We start from the raw sequence: 18,181 nt of genomic DNA on the forward strand, positions 1-18,181 counted from the left end.
TACTTTCACATCCATTTCCTTGTACTTCTACTGTTTGTGGTTCTCTCTCTCTCTCCTCCCTGGCCCTGCCTCCCGACATATACACTTTCTCTCTGACTCTGTCTTTCAAAATCTGAAGGTTCTGGGTGACTAATGTTAGAGTTTAAGAGTGATGTTAGGTAGTCCTATCATTCACTGTTTCATTCTTGCAGAGCTCCCAAAACTAAAGTGCTTTATGCAAACAACCCCCCCAAAACAGAAAAAACTTATATAAATGGAAATTAGAATACTAACATATTATAGCTGAACATGTATCTGATAGATAAGCAGAACACAGAGCATTGGTAAAAGCAGAACTGAACAACAAGGTCCAGTTGAGGAGACCTGAGTAAGGCCTCCTACATTTCCCTCCTACTAATCTGAATTTAAGAACCTGTAAATTAATGTAAGCCTGTGAGGAAAAAGAAGATGATAAGCCTGCCATTATAAGTCAGGCCCTCTGTGGTTACCACATGGAGGTAGACAATAGAAAAAAGTTCTGACTTCTGCTTGTAGCCAAGATGGAGTAACAGAGACTGAATCTACTTCCTGCCTGAAACAATTGGGGGGGGGGGGAGATAAAATACATGAAACAATGGTTTTCAAGACCATGGAAATCAGACAGTGAAGGTTAGTAATTCCTGACAGGCAAGATGGAGTAAAAGGGACTGGATTTACTGCCTGCCTGAAGCAAATGGGAGACAAAAAAGATAAAATATGTGAAACAAGAGTTTTCAAGACCATGGACATCAAACAAAGAAGGTTAGTAATTCTTGAGAGGGAACAAAGTGAGCCCTATGATGACCCTTGCTTATTGCCCTGAGAGAGTTTCTAGGTCAAAGCACAAGGAGGAGGAAAGAGTTGGAGCCTTTTGGGATCCCCGTGCCGAAGAGATAGAACTGAGAGTCTGAGGAGAACAAGGCAGCTAGATTTCATAGGACAGAGTACAGAATGAAAAGATATACAAAGAGCACCCCAGATAGCTGCAGAATATTGAGTATATTTCAGGAGTCTGATTAGCACATATGTATAAGGAAACTACCCAAGACCAAGGAAACAGTCGTCTTCAAAGATAGAAAGGAACAGTGCCTGATACTCAACACAGGTCCAAGAATAGTACATATGCCCATCAAACAGACTGGAAAAACTTAATTCACAGGGCATCAGAAAGAGTACTTAAGAAGGTCTTGCCTTAGTAGTAGAAAGTAAATAGTGTGGACTGATGCATTCTGCTAACCAAATCATAAAAGCAAGAGCCAAAAAGATTTTTTTTTTAATTTATGTAAATTAACCACATCCCAGAGAAAGACTCAACAAGGTAAAAGTTAACAATGTCTTGCAGCCAATTAAAGATTAACAGGCATATATAGAGGCAGGAGGACATGACCCATGAAGAGGAGGATACTTAATCAAACCAATCTAGAGACTACGCAGATGTTAAAATTAGCAGAGAAGGACATTGTTCATATACTCAAATTTTAAGTAGGGATGTGGAAGATATAAAAAATATCCAAATCAAACTTCCAGAGATGAAAATTTCAGTGTTTGATATGAAAAATGCACTAGATCTTTAGTAGCAAATTAAACATTGATGAATAAAATATTAATACCGTTGAAAGCATAGTAGTATATACTATATAAAATGAGACACAAAGAGAAAAAAAAATTTAGTTGAAAAGAACATTAATGATCTGTGAGACTTCAAATGGCCAAGTAAATGAATAATTGGAGTTTCTGGAGAAGATGGGGAGAAAAAATAATGGCCAAAAACTTTCCAAACTATAAATTTACCCCCAAGTCCACTGAAGGCGCAGGCACATGAAAAAAAAAACCCTATGCCAAGGCATATGATAATCAGATTCCTCAAATCAGTAATAAAGTAAAAATCTCAAAAATAGAAAAATAAAAACATATAAAGACAGAGATAGAAATGACATATTTCTCAGCAGGAACAATGCAGGTAGGAAGACAGCTTTAAAGTTTTGAAAGGAAAAAATCTGTCAATGCAGAATGCTTTACCTTGAAAAATTATTTTAAGAACACAGACAAGATAACTTTTTCAGACATGCAAATGATGAACTACTGTGTCACCAACATACTTACACTACCAGAAATGTTATATCCTTTACGTTGTAAAGGATTTAAGATTTTTCTCAAAAATGATACTAGGAAAATGACACCACAAGATGTCCCAACTCTACATAAAGAAATTAAGAACACTGGAAATGGTAACAGCATGGGTAAATATATGACTTTTTCCTCATCATTTAAATCTTTATAAAATATAATTGATTCTTTAAACCAAAATGCCATCAAGTATTCTGTAATGCATACTAGAGAGTAAATATTTCCAATTTTGTAGGTGGTAAAACCTTTATTGCAATTACTCATCTCTGCAGTTGTAGATTAAAGCGTTAGATAATATGTAAACAAATACATGTGGCTGTATTTCAGTTAAACTTCATTTTCAAAAATAGATTATTTTAGTTTGGTTTTTGTTGGAAACAAAAATAATAGCAATGTTTAATGGTGTTTGTAATTTTTATAAAAATACAATGCTTAGCAACAATAGTATAAAAGCGAGAAGGAGAGAAATAGATGTATACTATGGAAAGGTTTTTTTCTATATATGAGGTGAGATGATATTACTTGAAAATAGATTGATAAGTTAAAAACGTATACTATGTCCTAAAGCTACCAATATGATTAAAAAATAAAAAAGGTACAGCTGATAAACCTATAAAGGAGATGAAATTGAATAATAAAATATAGTTGATTCATCAAAAAGAAGGCAGAAAAGAGGAAACATAAAGAAAGTGATGGGGAAAATGAAAAACAAATATGACCATATCAATAAGACCATATCATATAATCATTGATAGGACCATTATCAATAGTTATAATAAGTGTAAGTGGTCTGAATACCTCCAATTAAAAGCAGAGATTGTCAGATTAAATAAAAAAGTAAGACTTGATTATATGTTGACTACAAGAAACACACTTTAAATATGAAGAAATAAAAAGATAGAACAAAATGTGCAAATACAAATGAAAAGAATTCTAGAATGACTATGTTAATATCAAAGTAGATGTCAGAGAAATATTACCAGAAGTAGAGGAAACAATTTCTGATAAATGATAAAGGGGTCAGTCAAAAGAATATAAGAATCCTAAATGTTTATGTACCTAATAACAGAACTTCAAAATACATAAAGACAACATGGATGAAACTTGAAGGCATCATCTAAGGGAAATAAACCAGACACAAAAGAACAAGTATGATGCTACTTAGATAAGGTACCTAGAATAGAGACGGAAAATAGAATGGTGGTTTCCAGGAGCTGGGGGTGGGAGAATGGGGAGTTGGTGTTTAAATGGTATGAAATTTCAGTTTGGAAAGATGAAAAAGTTTTGGAGATGGTTATGGTGATGATTGCCCAACAATGTGAATGTATTTAATGTTACTGAACTATATATTTAAGAATGGTTAACATGATAAATTTTATATATATTTTGTCAAAATAAAATACATGAAGCAAAATCTGGTAGAACTGTGATGAAAAGATAGAGAAAGCACAACTATAAGCTGGAGAGTCCAATACCCTCTCTTAACAGCTTATGCAATAAGTAGGCAGAAAAGCAACAAGAGTATAGTAGACTTGAATGACACTGTTAAACACCTTGACCTGACTGACATTTTTAGAATACTCCATGGAATGACAACAAAATACATGTTTTTCTCATGTGCACACAGAATATTTATCAAGATAGACCATGTTCAGTGCCATAAAACAAGCCAATAAACTAAAAAAGACTGAAATCATACAAATATGCTCTCTGACCACAATGAAATTAAGTTTGAAGTAGTAACAGAAAGATCTCTAGATATATTATCCCTTAATATTTGGAAACTAAACAACACACTTCTAAATAACCAAAGAAGAAATAAAAAGGGAAGTTAAAAAGTATTTCAAACTGAATGGAAGCACATTTCAGAACTTGTGGATTTCTCTAAAGCAGTATTTGGAGGGAAATTTATATTGCTGAACATCTATATTAAAAGAAGGCTCAAATCGAAGACCTCAGCTTATAAATTAAGTAACTAGTAAAAGAACAAGTTAAACCCAAAGTAAATAGAAGAAAGGAAATAATAAAGATCAAAGTGAAATTAATAAAATAGGAAACAAAGACAATAGAAAAAATTAGTAAAACTAAAAGTCAGCTATTTGAGAGGATCAATGAAATCGATAAACTTGTAGCCAGACTAATCAGGAAAAACAGGAGATACAGATTACTGCTGTCAGAGATAAGAAAGATGACTTCATTGTAGACACTACAGATGTTAAAGGATAATAAGGGAACATTATAACAACTTTATATGCCAATAAATTTGATAAGTCTCATGAAATAAATTCCTGTAAAGATAAGAATTACCTGAGCTTACCCAAGAAGAAAGAGATAAAATGAATAGCCCCATATTTATAAAGGAAACAAATTATAGTTAAAAACCTCTCCTCAGGAAAAACTCCAGGACTAGATTTCTTCAGTGGTGAATTTAAGGAGGAAATAATGCCAATTCTCTGTAAAATCTGTCAAATTGAAGCGGAGAAAATACTTCTCAGCTCATTTTATAAGACCAGCATTACTCTCACCCCATAACCAGAAACATGACAAGCAGAGAATTTCAGAACAATATTTTGCATAGATGAAAAAATTCTAAACAAAATTATAGCAAGTTGAATTAGTAATATATTAAACAGGTTAATGCATCATGGGTTTATCTCAGGGATAGAGAACTAGTTTAACCTTTGAAAATCAATGTAACTCACCATATTAACAGACTAAGAAAAACAATATCATCATATAAATACATACCAAAACAAAAAATCTCAGCAAAGTAGGAATAGAAGGAAACTTCCTCCATGTCATGAAAAATATCTACAGCTGACAATGATGAAAGACTGGATGCTTCTTTCCTAAAATCAGGAAGGAGACAGGATGTCATTTAGTAGTCTTTTAAAATCCCAGCAAAATTTTTTAGTAGAAATTGACAAGCAGACCGTACAATTTGTATGGAAATGGAAAGGACGCAGAAAAGCTAAAATGACTACAAAAAAGAACAAAGTTGAGGGCTACCACTACCTGATTTCATAAACTATACAGCTATAGTAGTCAAAACAATGGTATTGATGTGAAGATTTAAAAAATAAATCAATGGAACAAAATCAAATCCAAATATAAACCCACCTACATGGCCAACAACATGATTATTGACATAGGTACACAATTAATGTGTGGAGAAACTGGAACAATTGGATATCCATATGTAAAAAAATGAACTTGGATCTCTATATTGCATTATATATAAAACTTAAAATGGGTCATAGACTTCAATACAAAATCTAAAACTATGTAAAACTTTTAGAAGAAAACATTGGAGAAACATCATGACCTTTAGTTGAGCAGAAATTTCTTAAATACAACAATAGCATAATCTACAAATGAAAAATTGATAGATTGGATTTCATCAAAATTTTAAACTTCTGCTCTTCAAAAGACACTGTGATATATTTTTTAAACCAAATATTGGGAAAATATATTTGCCAAGCATGTATCTGGTAAAGGACTTGTATCCAGAATATAGAACAAATTCTCAAAACTCAGCAATAAGAAAACAAAGCAATTTTATTTTAATGGGCAAAAGATTTGAACAGATGCTTCACCCAAAGATGTGGCAAATGCATAAAAAGATACATCATCGGTCAATAAAGAAATACAAATTTAAACCACAATAAGATCCTTCTACAACTGTTAAAATGGCTAAAATTTTAAAAGTTGGCCATATCAAAGGTTGGCAAGCATGTGGAGGAGCTGTAGCTCTCTCGTATACTGCTGATGGGAATGTAAAATAGTGCAGCCTCTTTGGAAACAGTTTGGCAACTTCTTAAAAAGTTAAACATGATTCAGCTATCCTACTCTTAAGTATTTATCCATGAGGAAAGGAAATATATGTCCATGTAAGCATTTGCACATGAATGCTCATAGTCAAAATCCAGAAATAGCCCAAGCATCCATCAACAGATAGATAAACAAGTTGTGGTATATCCATGCAATAGAACGCTAATCCACAATATAAAGGAATGAATTATTGATACACAAAGCAACATAGATGAATCTCAAAATAATTATGCTACATGAAAGAAACCAGATAATATACACTGTATTATTCAATTTATATAAACTGTAAGAATGTAAACTAATCTATAGAGTAACAGAAAGTAAGTTAGTGGTTGCTTGGAGATGGGAGAGTGAGGAATGAAGGATTACAAAAGGGCAATGAGACTTCTGATGGTGATAGATGTTCATTATCCTGATTGTGGTAATGTTTTTCACAGATGTTTACATAGGTTAAAGCTTATCAAATTGTACACTTTTGATAATTATAGTTTACTGTGTTTCACTTTTACCTCAATAAAGCTATATGTTTAAAAAAATTTTATTTAACCTAAATGTGGGGGGGGAGGAAGCTTTTTTCCCAACAAATGGATCATTGGTTCCTAAGGTCTGTAGAGTAGACTGTATTACTTTAGCAGTGTTAATCAGAGTTATAAATTGAATCCCTTTATAAAAATAACATACCCAGGCCACACACACCAAGAAATTCTGAATCAGTAAGTTTGGTGTGGTCACATGTTCTGTTCTTTCAATTTATTTATTTTAATTGTGGTAAAATATATAAAGCATAAAAATTACTATTTTAATCATTGTAAGTTTATAGTTCAGTGGAATTAAATTCATTTACATTGGAGTGCAACCATCACTGCCATTCATCTTCAAAATGTTTTTCATTTTGCAAAACTGAAATTCATACCCATTCACCACTAATTTCCCATTCTTTCCCCCCTAACTCCAGGCAACCACTATTCTTCTTTCTGTATTTATAAATTAGACTATGCTGAGTATCTCATGAGTAGAATCATGCAGTATTTATCCTTTTGTGACTGACTTATTTCATTTAGCTTAATGTCTTCAAGGTTCATCCACAGCATGTCTTATGTAGAATTTTTTAAGGTTGGATAATAATTTCATCATAAGTATACACCCCATTTTGTTTATCCATTCATCTATTGATGGATACTTGGGTTGCTTCCACCTTTTGGCTATTGTGAATAATGTTGCCTTGAATATGGGTGTACAAGTATCTATTCATGTCACTGCTTCAAATTTTGGGGGCATATACTGAGAAGCAGAATTGCTAAATCATATAGTAATTCTATTTCTGGTCTTTTTAGGCGCTTCCATACTATTTTCCAGAGCACTGAACCATTTTACTTTCCCACCAGCAGTGCACAGGGGTTCCAATTTCTCCAGCTCCTTGCCTTCTGTTATTTTCACATCCAAAGGGTGTGAAGTAGTAGGTATATCATTGTGAATGGATTTGTATTTCCCTAATGATTAGTGATTTTGAGCATCTTTTATTGGCCATTTGAATATCTTCTTTTTTAAATTTACATTAAATTTAGTTAGCATATAGTGTATTACCTTCTTTGAAGAAATGTCCATTCAGGTTCTTTGCCCACTTTTTAATCCGGTTGTTTGGGTTTTTTGGTTGTTGAGTTTTAGGAGTTATCTATATATTCTGGATATTAATCTTTTATCAGATATGGGATTCGCAAATATTTTCTCCCATTGTATGTGTTACCCATTTGCTCTGTTCATAGTATCATTTGATGCACAGAAATTATTAATTTTGATAGAAGTTCAACTTGTCTATTTTTCTTTTGTTGTATCTGTGCCTTCAGTGTCATATTCAAGAAATGGCCAAACCTAGTGTCATGAAGCTTTTCCCCTATCTTCTAAGAGTTTTATAGTTAGTTTATCTCTTACATTTAGTTCTTTGAGCCTCTCTCTTTTTTTAATGCATTGTGTATGATTTTGATGCATGCTCTTGTTTAAAAAAGAAGTACTGCTTTAGTCATACTCTAGTGCTGCTCTGTTTAAGATTCTGTGGCTGAAAAGTAAGGTGTTAGCTGGAATGGGACTCCATTCCAGACAGAGCTGTGAAATATTTGAGAAGCTGTGGTGTCAGAAGCTTTATCAGCTTCAGAGTTAAAATTTTCTTGTATTTTTCTAAACTAATTAAGTTCCCTTTAAAGTAGCTGTGTAGCCCAAGGAATATGGTCCTTTGGCTGATTTTGTCCCTTGATCTCTGAAACCAGAAGCAATTATAACATTATGATTTTAATAAGTTTAGGAGTGGGGGTGGGATAAAAAGTAACATAGTCTGTCAGGTGGGATCTGGAACAAGAGGTTGGCCTTGTTACTCCTGTTCCAGGCCAGTATCTTTACTGAACGATTTGTAGTTTTCACTATGGTCTCTCAGTCTTACCTCTTCTCCCAGAATTCCAATGTGTGAGGAAGTGAGGTGTAGGAGCATACCAGAAAGAAACTACCCTCTGAATTTTCATCTAAAGCTGCTTTTAAAAGGCTATTTAATGCTTGCACAAGAGTACGAGGTAGGAATCAATCATGAGATTCAACTGATAGGATGAGAGACAGCTAAGCATTCTGGAACCTCAACTAAATGGTTGGGCAAAACACATGTGTGTGTGTCCTGTGATAATTTTTTCTGTTCTTTGTTCCCAGAGCTCTCAGATGTCAGATGTGACTAGCAGAGAGCTCCATTCCCAAGCTCAAGAACAACTGCAACACTACCTTATGGGCAGGGCCCTAGAAGAGAGAGCCCAGCAGCACAGGGAGGCTCTGATGGCTCAGATCAGCACCAACATTGAACAGTTAATGAGTATGTGCTCATTCCATTTTTGTTTCCTAAAATGAACAACCTGTGCGAGATTTTGTGACATCCAAAATCTTCAGAAAGAAAACACCATTTAATGGTTTATTACCCTATCTCTTGTCCTCAGAAATTTCTAGATCCAGAACATGGTATCACATGATCTTTTCAAATAATGCAGATCCCATAACCTTTTTGGCTGCTTCTCCCAGCCTTGTTGTCCTTCATAGGTATCAACTCAGACAGCAGTTATTAATTATAAAGATGCTGAGCCCTACTAGCCAGATTCTATTGTGTAGTCTCAAAAGCTTTTGATCATATTTTAGAAGTAGATGATGACAGTAATTACCATGTCATTTTATAATTTTTAATGAAGTGCTTTCACAAAAGTTAATTCATCTGCTCCCCACAACCACAGGTACATTTAGTGAGAGATCTCTTCCATGAAGCCACAGTATTTCAGTCCACCTGTGAAACACTTTTAGTATATATAGAGCAGAGAAGGCCGGGGATCTCTATCGAGTGCCATGACTTGAAAATTTTGTATTTTTCAATAGATAAGTGGCTGTAACTGAGCTCATATATAGGATGGGGTTCTGCTATATTTTAAAAATTCATGTTCTTCAAATCATCTAAAAAAAATCTACACCTTTTTTTATTCTTTTCTTTTAAACACATTATGGGGGGTGGGCAGTTGCTGCCAGCCACACCTACAACTTGTGAATAGTCATATGCTATCTATAGCTAGCAATTATAATAGATTCAGAGTTGGAACCCTGTCCCTGCCTACTATAGCAGAGTTCCAACTCTGTAGTTTCCTACTTGTATGGTACAGAGCTCTTCTACTCACCTGTTTATTTTCTGTTTACTACAGAAGCACCAAGTCTGAAGGAGGCAGAAGAGAAAGAACCTGAGCTCTTCCTAAGTAGATCCAGGCCTGTGGCAGCCAAGGCCAAGCAGGCCCATCTCACCACCCTGAAGCATATACAAGCACCTTGGTGGAAGAAGCTTGGGGAAGAAACAGGAGATGAGATTGATGTCCCAAAGGATGAGTTTAGTGTAGAATTAGGAACTTTATTCATTGGTGGAACCAAACCCCCTTAGGGAGCTACCCAGAGAAATGACACAAATCCTTTATTTCAGGAGATTATATTGGTTCTGCCTCTGGCATGCTAGTAGACTAGAACTATCCTAACTCATGGTTTTCCAGAGATTCCTCTCCAAATAAGATTTGCAGTCAGTAGGCAAAGAGTTGTCTTCTACCACTAGGTTCTCTTTTCCTTTTTCCACATCACCATCCCTGGCCACACATACAAATTAGTATGACTTTTATTGTGGAAATAACCTCAGCATGGCATTCTATTGCTTATATGAAATGTGGTATTTCTTTTGTTTTTGCTGTTTTCCTACTAAAGGTGTTTTCTAAATAAATATTTTCAACAATTATTCTCAAAAACTTGTTAGAATTACTTCAGCTTTTCACATTTATTATTTATAATTCATATTTTTCTGCTAACATAAGAACGGTGCTCTTGTCCTTTTTTTTGTATGCTATTTATTTTTTATTTTTTTATAATTTTTTTTATTATATTATGTTAGTCACCATACAGTACATCCCTAGTTTTTGATGTCGAGTTCCATGATTCATTACTTGCATACAACACCCAGTGCACCATGCAATACTTGCCCTCCTTAATACTCATCACCAGCTTGTCCTTTATTAAGGGGAGAGAAATGGTCATTTGAAGGGTACTCCACTATTTCCCACCAAACAGTGATTGAATTCATTTTTTATCTTGTTATTTCTAAAAGAACTACATTTAAAAAAAATCCTAGGATTCAGCACAAGAAAAAATCCCTCAGATAAAATTCTGTTAAACTATGAGAATTATATAACTCAACAGTTCCCTTTGTCTTATCTCTTATGAATCTCAGAGCTAAATATAATGCTTAACTTCTGTTATGATCCTAGGTACTGATATACTTATTTGGTACCAACCTAATACTTTCTGATTTTTCCTATTTATCTTTAATTGTGTTTTCATACCAGAAGCTGTTGCTTTTTTTTTTTTTTTTCAGAAGCTACTTCTATTTGTATTTGTAACGATATGGATTTTAAGTTAAAAACAATTAACGAATCATAGACCCACTACCATAAGGAGCCTAGAAGGTACTTTTTGTATAAATGAGTGAAAATACCAGTATTTCTAGATGGGAAGACCAAATAGTATAACGTCCAGTCCTCCAAAATTTAGTAAAATTCTAGCTAGTATCCTAATGTAATTATTATTCATAGTTGGGAAAGAAATGTATATAATTCATCTGTGATAATCAGATGGAAGCTCTGGTTTCACTGAGAATGTAGAAAGCTATGTGAAAATGTTGCTTCCATGTTAAAAAAAAATGCCAGATAATCTACAAAAATAATTTTTCTTCAGCCTGTCTGATAGCTGAGGCCTCGAGACAGCCAAGTAAATTGAGATGGGACTCAGTATCTGTGAAATGAGCTATTTCATCTTGGGAGAGCACGGGAGACAAAGGTAGCTGGATAAGAAATCAGTTAAAATTTTAACAAATTCTTAAAGGCCAAGTATGGGGTAGCATGTCAGTTTAGAATATCTAGAAGCTTCAGACAGGTAATTCAGACCTTCACCAAACACAGGAAAGGTTGGGAGCAGGGCAGCAGGCCTGAGAAGACGCCCTTCGTGGTGCCAGCAAACATGATAGGCTGCTTTGGGTGACATGATCAAAGTCCTGCCTGCTTTCCCAAACCCTTCTCTTAAAAGCCTTAGGCTGCTAGAGCAGGAGCTATAAGCCCTCTTAACCTCAAGGCTCAGAGAAAATTACACTGTATGTAAGGAAGAAAAAGAAAAACTCTGTCTCTGGGGGTAGGATAGGCAACACTGTAGCCCCAGACCCCAAAAGAAATCCAGCGTTGCTAAGGGAGATATGGAAACAAAATTCCCCTCCTGAAAGAGAGACAAGAAATCATCTTAGCCCCAGAAATCCTACACAATACAAAGCAGATGTCTGCTAATGCTGGGTAGACAACTTGCCTGCCCAAGACCACCACAGATAATGACTGCCATCGAGTAGAAGGATAGGAACCCTGAGAAAGCCCCACCTCCAATCACAGGAAGAAGAGATCTGCTTAAGATTTAGGCTAGATCAGGACAACAAAACACCCATGTCCCAACAACTAGCCTAGCACCAAGTAATAAGCAATGGCAGTGTATCACCAGCATGGAGAGAAACCTCTGTGGCAAAGGCATACAGGGACAGCTAAAAGTGGACACTGAAAACCTTCAAGCTCCCCAGACCCCACTCTAAGCACAAGGTAACAGCAGCTAAAAAATAATTTGAAGTCTATGGTATATTGAAGATAAAAAAAAAAGAGAACCATGCTAGTTCCTGCAGGTGGCCATGTGGTTATGCTGGTGGGGTGGTTGGGTGAGGAAAATGTTGCCTGCCAGCTCCTTTGTTCCTGGCTAAATCCCTCAGTGAACTCAGATTAATTTGAATTTTTTTTCAAATTAATGAAACCACAGATCTAATCCCAAAGAACCCCTAGCAGGATAAATAACAGAAAATAATATAAAAATTTTTGAACACACCTCACATTGCTTCAAATCAAAAAGAAAAAATCATGAAAACAGAGAAAAAATAACGTAGAAAAAGGAAAAATGATGTGACAAGGAACAAAGGTAAGACTTTCAATAAACGTATCAGAAACCATATAAGCCAGAAGACAATGGAATGACATCTTTAGAATGCTGAAAGAAAAAATTATGAACTGAAGATTCCATGTACAGCAGGAATATCTTCCAAAAACCGAAGGCAGAATAAAGATTTTTTCCCATAAAAACAAAGCTGATTATATTCATTGGCTGTGGACCTACACTATAAGAAATGCTAAAGGAAGTTATTCAGACAGAAGGAATAAGATATAAAATAGAAATTAGATCTACGCAAAGAAAGAATGAAGGAAATAGTAAAAATAAAAGTAAAATATAAAATGTTTTTCTTATTTTTAATCAATGTAAAATTGTCAAATCATTAACAATGTATTTTTTAAAGGTTTTATTTATTTTACTTGAGAGAGAGAGAAAGCAAGCGTGGGGAGGGGCAGAGGGAGAAGCAGACTCCCCACTGAGAAGGGAGCCCAACCAGACCAACCCAGGGCTGGATCCCAGGATCCCGGGATCATGACCTGAGCTGAAGGCAGAAGCTTAACCCAGGTGCCCCAGTAACAATGTATTTGTGTTGTAACATATGTAGAAGTAAATTGTAGGATAGTAATAGGCCAAAAAAAGCCACCCAGGTGCCCTAGTAACAATGTATTTGTGTTGTAACATATGTAGAAATAAATTGTAGGATAGTAATAGGCCAAAAAAAAGTTGAAGGAAATATAATTGTTAAGGTTTTAAAATTATAAATGAAAAGAGATATTGTTTTTAGGTAGACTATGATGAGTTGTGTATATGCATTGCAAACCCTAAAGCAACCACAGAAACAATAAAAGAAGAGGTATAACTTACAAGATGATAGGGCAGTTAAAATAGAATCATAAAACAACTAGCAAAATAGATTTAAACCTAACTATATCAATAATGCATTAAATGTAAATAAATCGTCTAGGTTTTGACTCTGAGAATCTTTTACCAAAAGGGTAGACAGGAGATGAGAAATGCTTTTTAAAACTGTCGTGGCCCCTCTAAGCTCCCTTTAAATGCTTATAAACTGGCCTATTCTTTCATTAGTTCATTATTTTCTTATATCCTCACCTCATAGGATATTTTTTTCTGAAAGTTTTATTTAGATAAATTCATTTATCTAAATTCAAAAGTTTGTTAAATTTTCACTGCCAAGTTTTTGCAGGTGACAGGTTTATAAATAAATAGTTTCACTGCTACATAATATAAGTTGCCAGTTTTCCAGTCTCCTTGCAATTTTTCCAGCCTATCCCTGCTGCCTGGTCACAAAGCTAGTGCCATGTATTCTAGGTTTTTTTCATGGCAGTATCCCATATCTAGCTATCAATTTCAGTATCATTCATTACTATATCACAAACCACCCCCAAACTTAGTAATTTAAAGTAACCACCATTCCATCTAAGATCAAGTGCCATATTGACCCCCCCACCTAAAAACACAAAAACAAACCATGTATGAAACAACAGGTTTGATTTCACTGAACATCAGCGATGAGGGAAAGTCCATAGGAAACAAATGAGGTGAATTCAATGATTGCCACAGTTTAATGTCATGAGACAATATCTAGGTCATGGTGTGTCCTTCCCAGCTTCTGCCTTCCATCTCATTTCCTACATCACAATAGATGTCCTCCATCACATTTCTTTCATATTCCTAGAGGAATTTGCTTGCATTGCACAGAAACATTCTGTTCATCTGTTTGGAGAAGAAGGGACTTCACATACAACACTGTGGTTCTATGCATCTTTCTAGAATTTTTTAAGAAGCTTGCTTGACTATCATTTCATGTATTCTCCTTTTGGCTATGATTATGCCCTTTGTTCTCATGGGGAAACTGAGGTACTAAGACACGGTGAGTTTGTTTTAGTCACTCTATCACTTTAATGTTATAATGAAAAGACACTGAGTGAATGCTCAGACACTTGGGCTAGGACTCAATCGTATGGGGCAGGGCAATGACATTGACAGGCTCAGATTTCCACTCTCTTTCTGACACATTGTCCAGCCAAAGAAACATGCATGGAAAGTATCTCTTTCTTTCCCTGTCTTGTGCACTCTATGCATCCTAACTCTTCCCAGCTGGGTTTTCTGCCTCAAGCTTTGACAATCACTAGCCAATCAAAGCCTATCCCAGTCTCTCTCCTCCATCTACTTCCCAGTGCCCCCAAGTTTCCATGGTGATGGCAAAGCCAGGGGTTTCCTGTTGATGTCAAGAGGCAGGATAGAGGAGTCCTGCTCTTCTGTGAGCAGAGATGATTGAGTAACAGAACCAGAAACAGGGAGAAAGGGAATGAATGGCAGGTGGAAGGTGTGTAAGTGGAGGTCCCTGAATGTGTAGGCAAATGGTGTGGGATACTTAAGGTGTGTGTGCATGAGGCTGTGAGTGTACAAAGGGATTGTGTGAGTACATGTGAGAAGACTATGTTCTCATTTTCTTCATCTTGCTTTATTGTGTTCAATGTCTCCTTTGCTGCCAGACAACACATGTGAACTAGATCAGAAATTTATATTCAGATCCCTATACATCCTTCCTCAACCAGTAGGGCTACTATCTTTAAAGGCTACTATCGTCTTTCCCCAAAGTTTGTCTCTTTGTCTGTCTGTCTCTCTCTTGATCTTAACCCTGAGGGTCTGGAGATGGGGGCTATCCTGGTGGGCCAGTTCTATTCTTTTCCATTAATTTGCTGTCAGAGGTGGGGTAGATACTAGAGCCTATGGATAGGAGTTGGGCTGCAGAAGAGCTGAGAGGACCCAGGTTTCAGTTACTCTCCTTTCTGACACACACAAACAAATAGGTTATAATGGCCTTAAAGCTCCTCTGGTCTCATTTTTAAACTTCAGACAGTTATCCAACCTTTAAAATATCTAACGTGCAAATTATTTCCAATCTTAATTTTACAGAAAAGGTAGTCCTCAACTAATTTTGATTTCAATAATGTAGTTCTTAACATCTAATTGAACTCAATAGCATTCAAAAATCTATTCTCTGGTTTAATTCTTCGGGTAAATGTGGAAACAACAGGACAGCAATTTTTCCTGGAATCTTTGTTTAATTACACGCTTCAGTTTTGACAGTATCTACTGACTCTGCTATAGAAGATAAAGATATTGGCACACTTTTATGGTTTCTTCCTTTCTTCCTTTAAGTTTTTGTTAGTTTTACTTATTTTTAAATTCTAATAACATTGTGTTCTGTTTTATTACTTTAGCCTCCACGTGGTTAAATTTCCATTTTATATTGAAATAGATTTAATGCTAAGACTATCAGTGTTTAACCATTATGTATCAGTTTTTTTTTTTAAAGATTTTATTTATTTGACAGAGAGAGAGAGAGCCAGCGAAAGAGGGAACACAAGCAGGGAGAGTGGGAGAGGAAGAAGCAGGCTCATGGCGGAGGAGCCTGATGTGGGGCTCCATCCCATAACGCCGGGATCACGCCCTGAGCCAAAGGCAGACGCTTAACCGCTTGCCACCCAGGCGCCCCAACCATTATGTATCAGTTACTGAGTATTTTGATTCACCTCCTTGGTTGGCTGGATTTTCTTTTTCTTCTTCCTTCCCTTTCCTTCTCTTCCTTCTTTTCCTTCCTTCCTTCCTTCCTTCCTTCCTTCCTTCCTTCCTTCCTTCCCTCCCTTTCATAAAAGATAGCTTATATAAAGTGTGTTAATAATGTACAATTTGGTGGGGCGCCTGGGTGGCTCAGTCATTAAGCGTCTGCCTTCGGCTCGGGGCATGATCCCGGCGTTCTGGGATCGAGCCCCACATCAGGCTCCTCCACTATGAGCCTGCTTCTTCCTCTCCCACTCCCCCTGCTTGTGTTCCTTCTCTTGCTGGCTGTCTCTATCTCTGTCAAATAAATAAAAAAATCTTTAAAAAAAATAATGTACAATTTGGTGAATTTTTACATGTGTTAAGAAAACCCGAAAAATTCCTTCAGGGTCGGCATCTTTTTGTTTATAATTCATTATAGACTGTACTGGGGAACAGGTAAATGCCTCATTAATTTTTCTTCTTTAGGTTATGCAATGCTAGTTCTTTTCCCCCCTTTTCTCATAAATACTGTTTTCATTTTTATTGGCTATTCTCTATAGACTCTCCAATATTTTTTTCTTTCTTTCTTTTTTAATTCTCTAATATTTCTTAATTTCAGCATATATCCTCAGATATTTTGGAGTACCTTACCTATCTGTACCAGTGACTGTGCCAGGTGCTGGGGATTCAAAGAAAGAAACAAAATTCTCTCAAGAGCTCTTTGTCTGGAGAGAGAAAGAGGAGAAAATGATGACACAGCATGATAATAGTATAAAAAAAGTGTTTCAGATTCAGAGACAGGAGAAAGGAAGCCTGATCAACTCTCTGTAAGTAAAGGGATTGGAAAATTGGGAGCTTGGCCTAAGAATGTGAATAAGAGTTTAGAGGAGAAAAAAGTTAGACTGGAGAAAAACCTATGGATCTACCAAGTGTTTGATCAGAAGTACTCAGAGTTAAGAATTCAATGGCTGAAAAAGTTTTGTGATACTTTAATGTTTAATTCTGAATTTGACAAAGAGATCTTTTCTCAGGTTTGGAATGTTAAATTCTGGTTAACTCAATCCAGTTTTCTCTTTACATCCTTTAAAATAGCTTTATATTCAATTTGGGCCATGGACTCAAAAGTCTGGTTCTGCCCTGATCTAGCATATGGGCCTACATAGGTCATAGCTACGCATCTACCACAGTGTTGTCGAGAGAGATTCCAAGCTTTTACATAAACATTTTGGAAAGAACACTTTGCTTTTATTAACTCACTGTTAATTATAAAATAGACTCTACTCCCCACTCTCCAGCAGTAATGAGAGTTCCAGAGTGTTGTCAGGGCTTTCTCCCCTCCTCAGTCTCTAGTTTTCTCTTCTTGATTGTTTTGCATTTTCTTACAGCAAATCTTAATCAATAATTAATGTTTAGCAAGCTTTTCTTTGCCTGAGTTCTTAGCCCTGGTTGCCTGTAAGAATCACCAGAGCCTTGCTAGTGAAAGTGTGGCCCATGGGTCCCAGCACTGGCATCAGGTGGGGGCTGTCAGAAGGCAAATTTCAGATGCTACTCCAGATCTATGAAATCAGAATCTGCATTTGAATAAAATCCTTAGGTAATTCATATTTACATTAAATTTTAGGAAGCGTAGACCTAGGCGCTTTTAAAAATTCAATTGCTGTGGCCCACCTCTAATTTAATTATCCTAGGGTGAATACCAACCATTAATGTTTTTTAAAAGCCCTTTGAGTGATTCTAATTGCAGCCACAGTTGAGAAACTACTACTTGTTGAGGTTTGGTATAGAAAGAATATCCACAATTTTCTGCATAGGCTATTAAAATGTTCCTCTATTTTCTAATTACCTGAGGCTGTATTTTCTTCAAATGCTTTGAGCAAAACAACATATCACAACAGATTGAATACAGAAGCAGATATGAGAATCCAATTTTCTTCTCTTAAGCCAGATATTAAAGAGCTTTGGAAAAAAAGTGCCCTTCCTTTCTTCAAAACTTCTGTTAACATATAATAATTTATTATTATTACTTTTTAATGCATCAGTAAATAAGTATTTTTAATATTTATGTTTTAATTCTTTGTTTTATTATGTTGTAATTCTAATATGGTAAACATCAAGAGAAATAAAT

At 35.6% G+C, this 18,181-nt stretch overlaps 1 protein-coding gene across 6 annotated transcripts in view; it reads left to right on the forward strand.

Moving 5' to 3' along the window:
• Nucleotides 1-18,181, forward strand: part of IQCB1 (IQ motif containing B1) — a 67,857-nt gene that overhangs the window by 48,825 nt on the left and 851 nt on the right. For 3 of the 6 annotated variants that reach the window (XM_045812528.2, XM_087861595.1, XM_045812529.2), the window contains 2 exons: nucleotides 8,665-8,821; nucleotides 9,687-10,275. In XM_045812528.2, the coding sequence (XP_045668484.1) occupies nucleotides 8,665-8,821; nucleotides 9,687-9,916 (387 nt within the window). In that variant the 3' untranslated portion in view covers nucleotides 9,917-10,275. The other 3 variants (XR_006782434.2, XM_045812531.2, XM_045812530.2) reach the window with 3 other exon arrangements.

Source organism: Ursus americanus, chromosome 4, assembly GCF_024610735.1.
Source record: "Ursus americanus isolate L20-20 chromosome 4, mUrsAme1.1.p, whole genome shotgun sequence".
NCBI lineage: Eukaryota > Metazoa > Chordata > Mammalia > Carnivora > Ursidae > Ursus > Ursus americanus.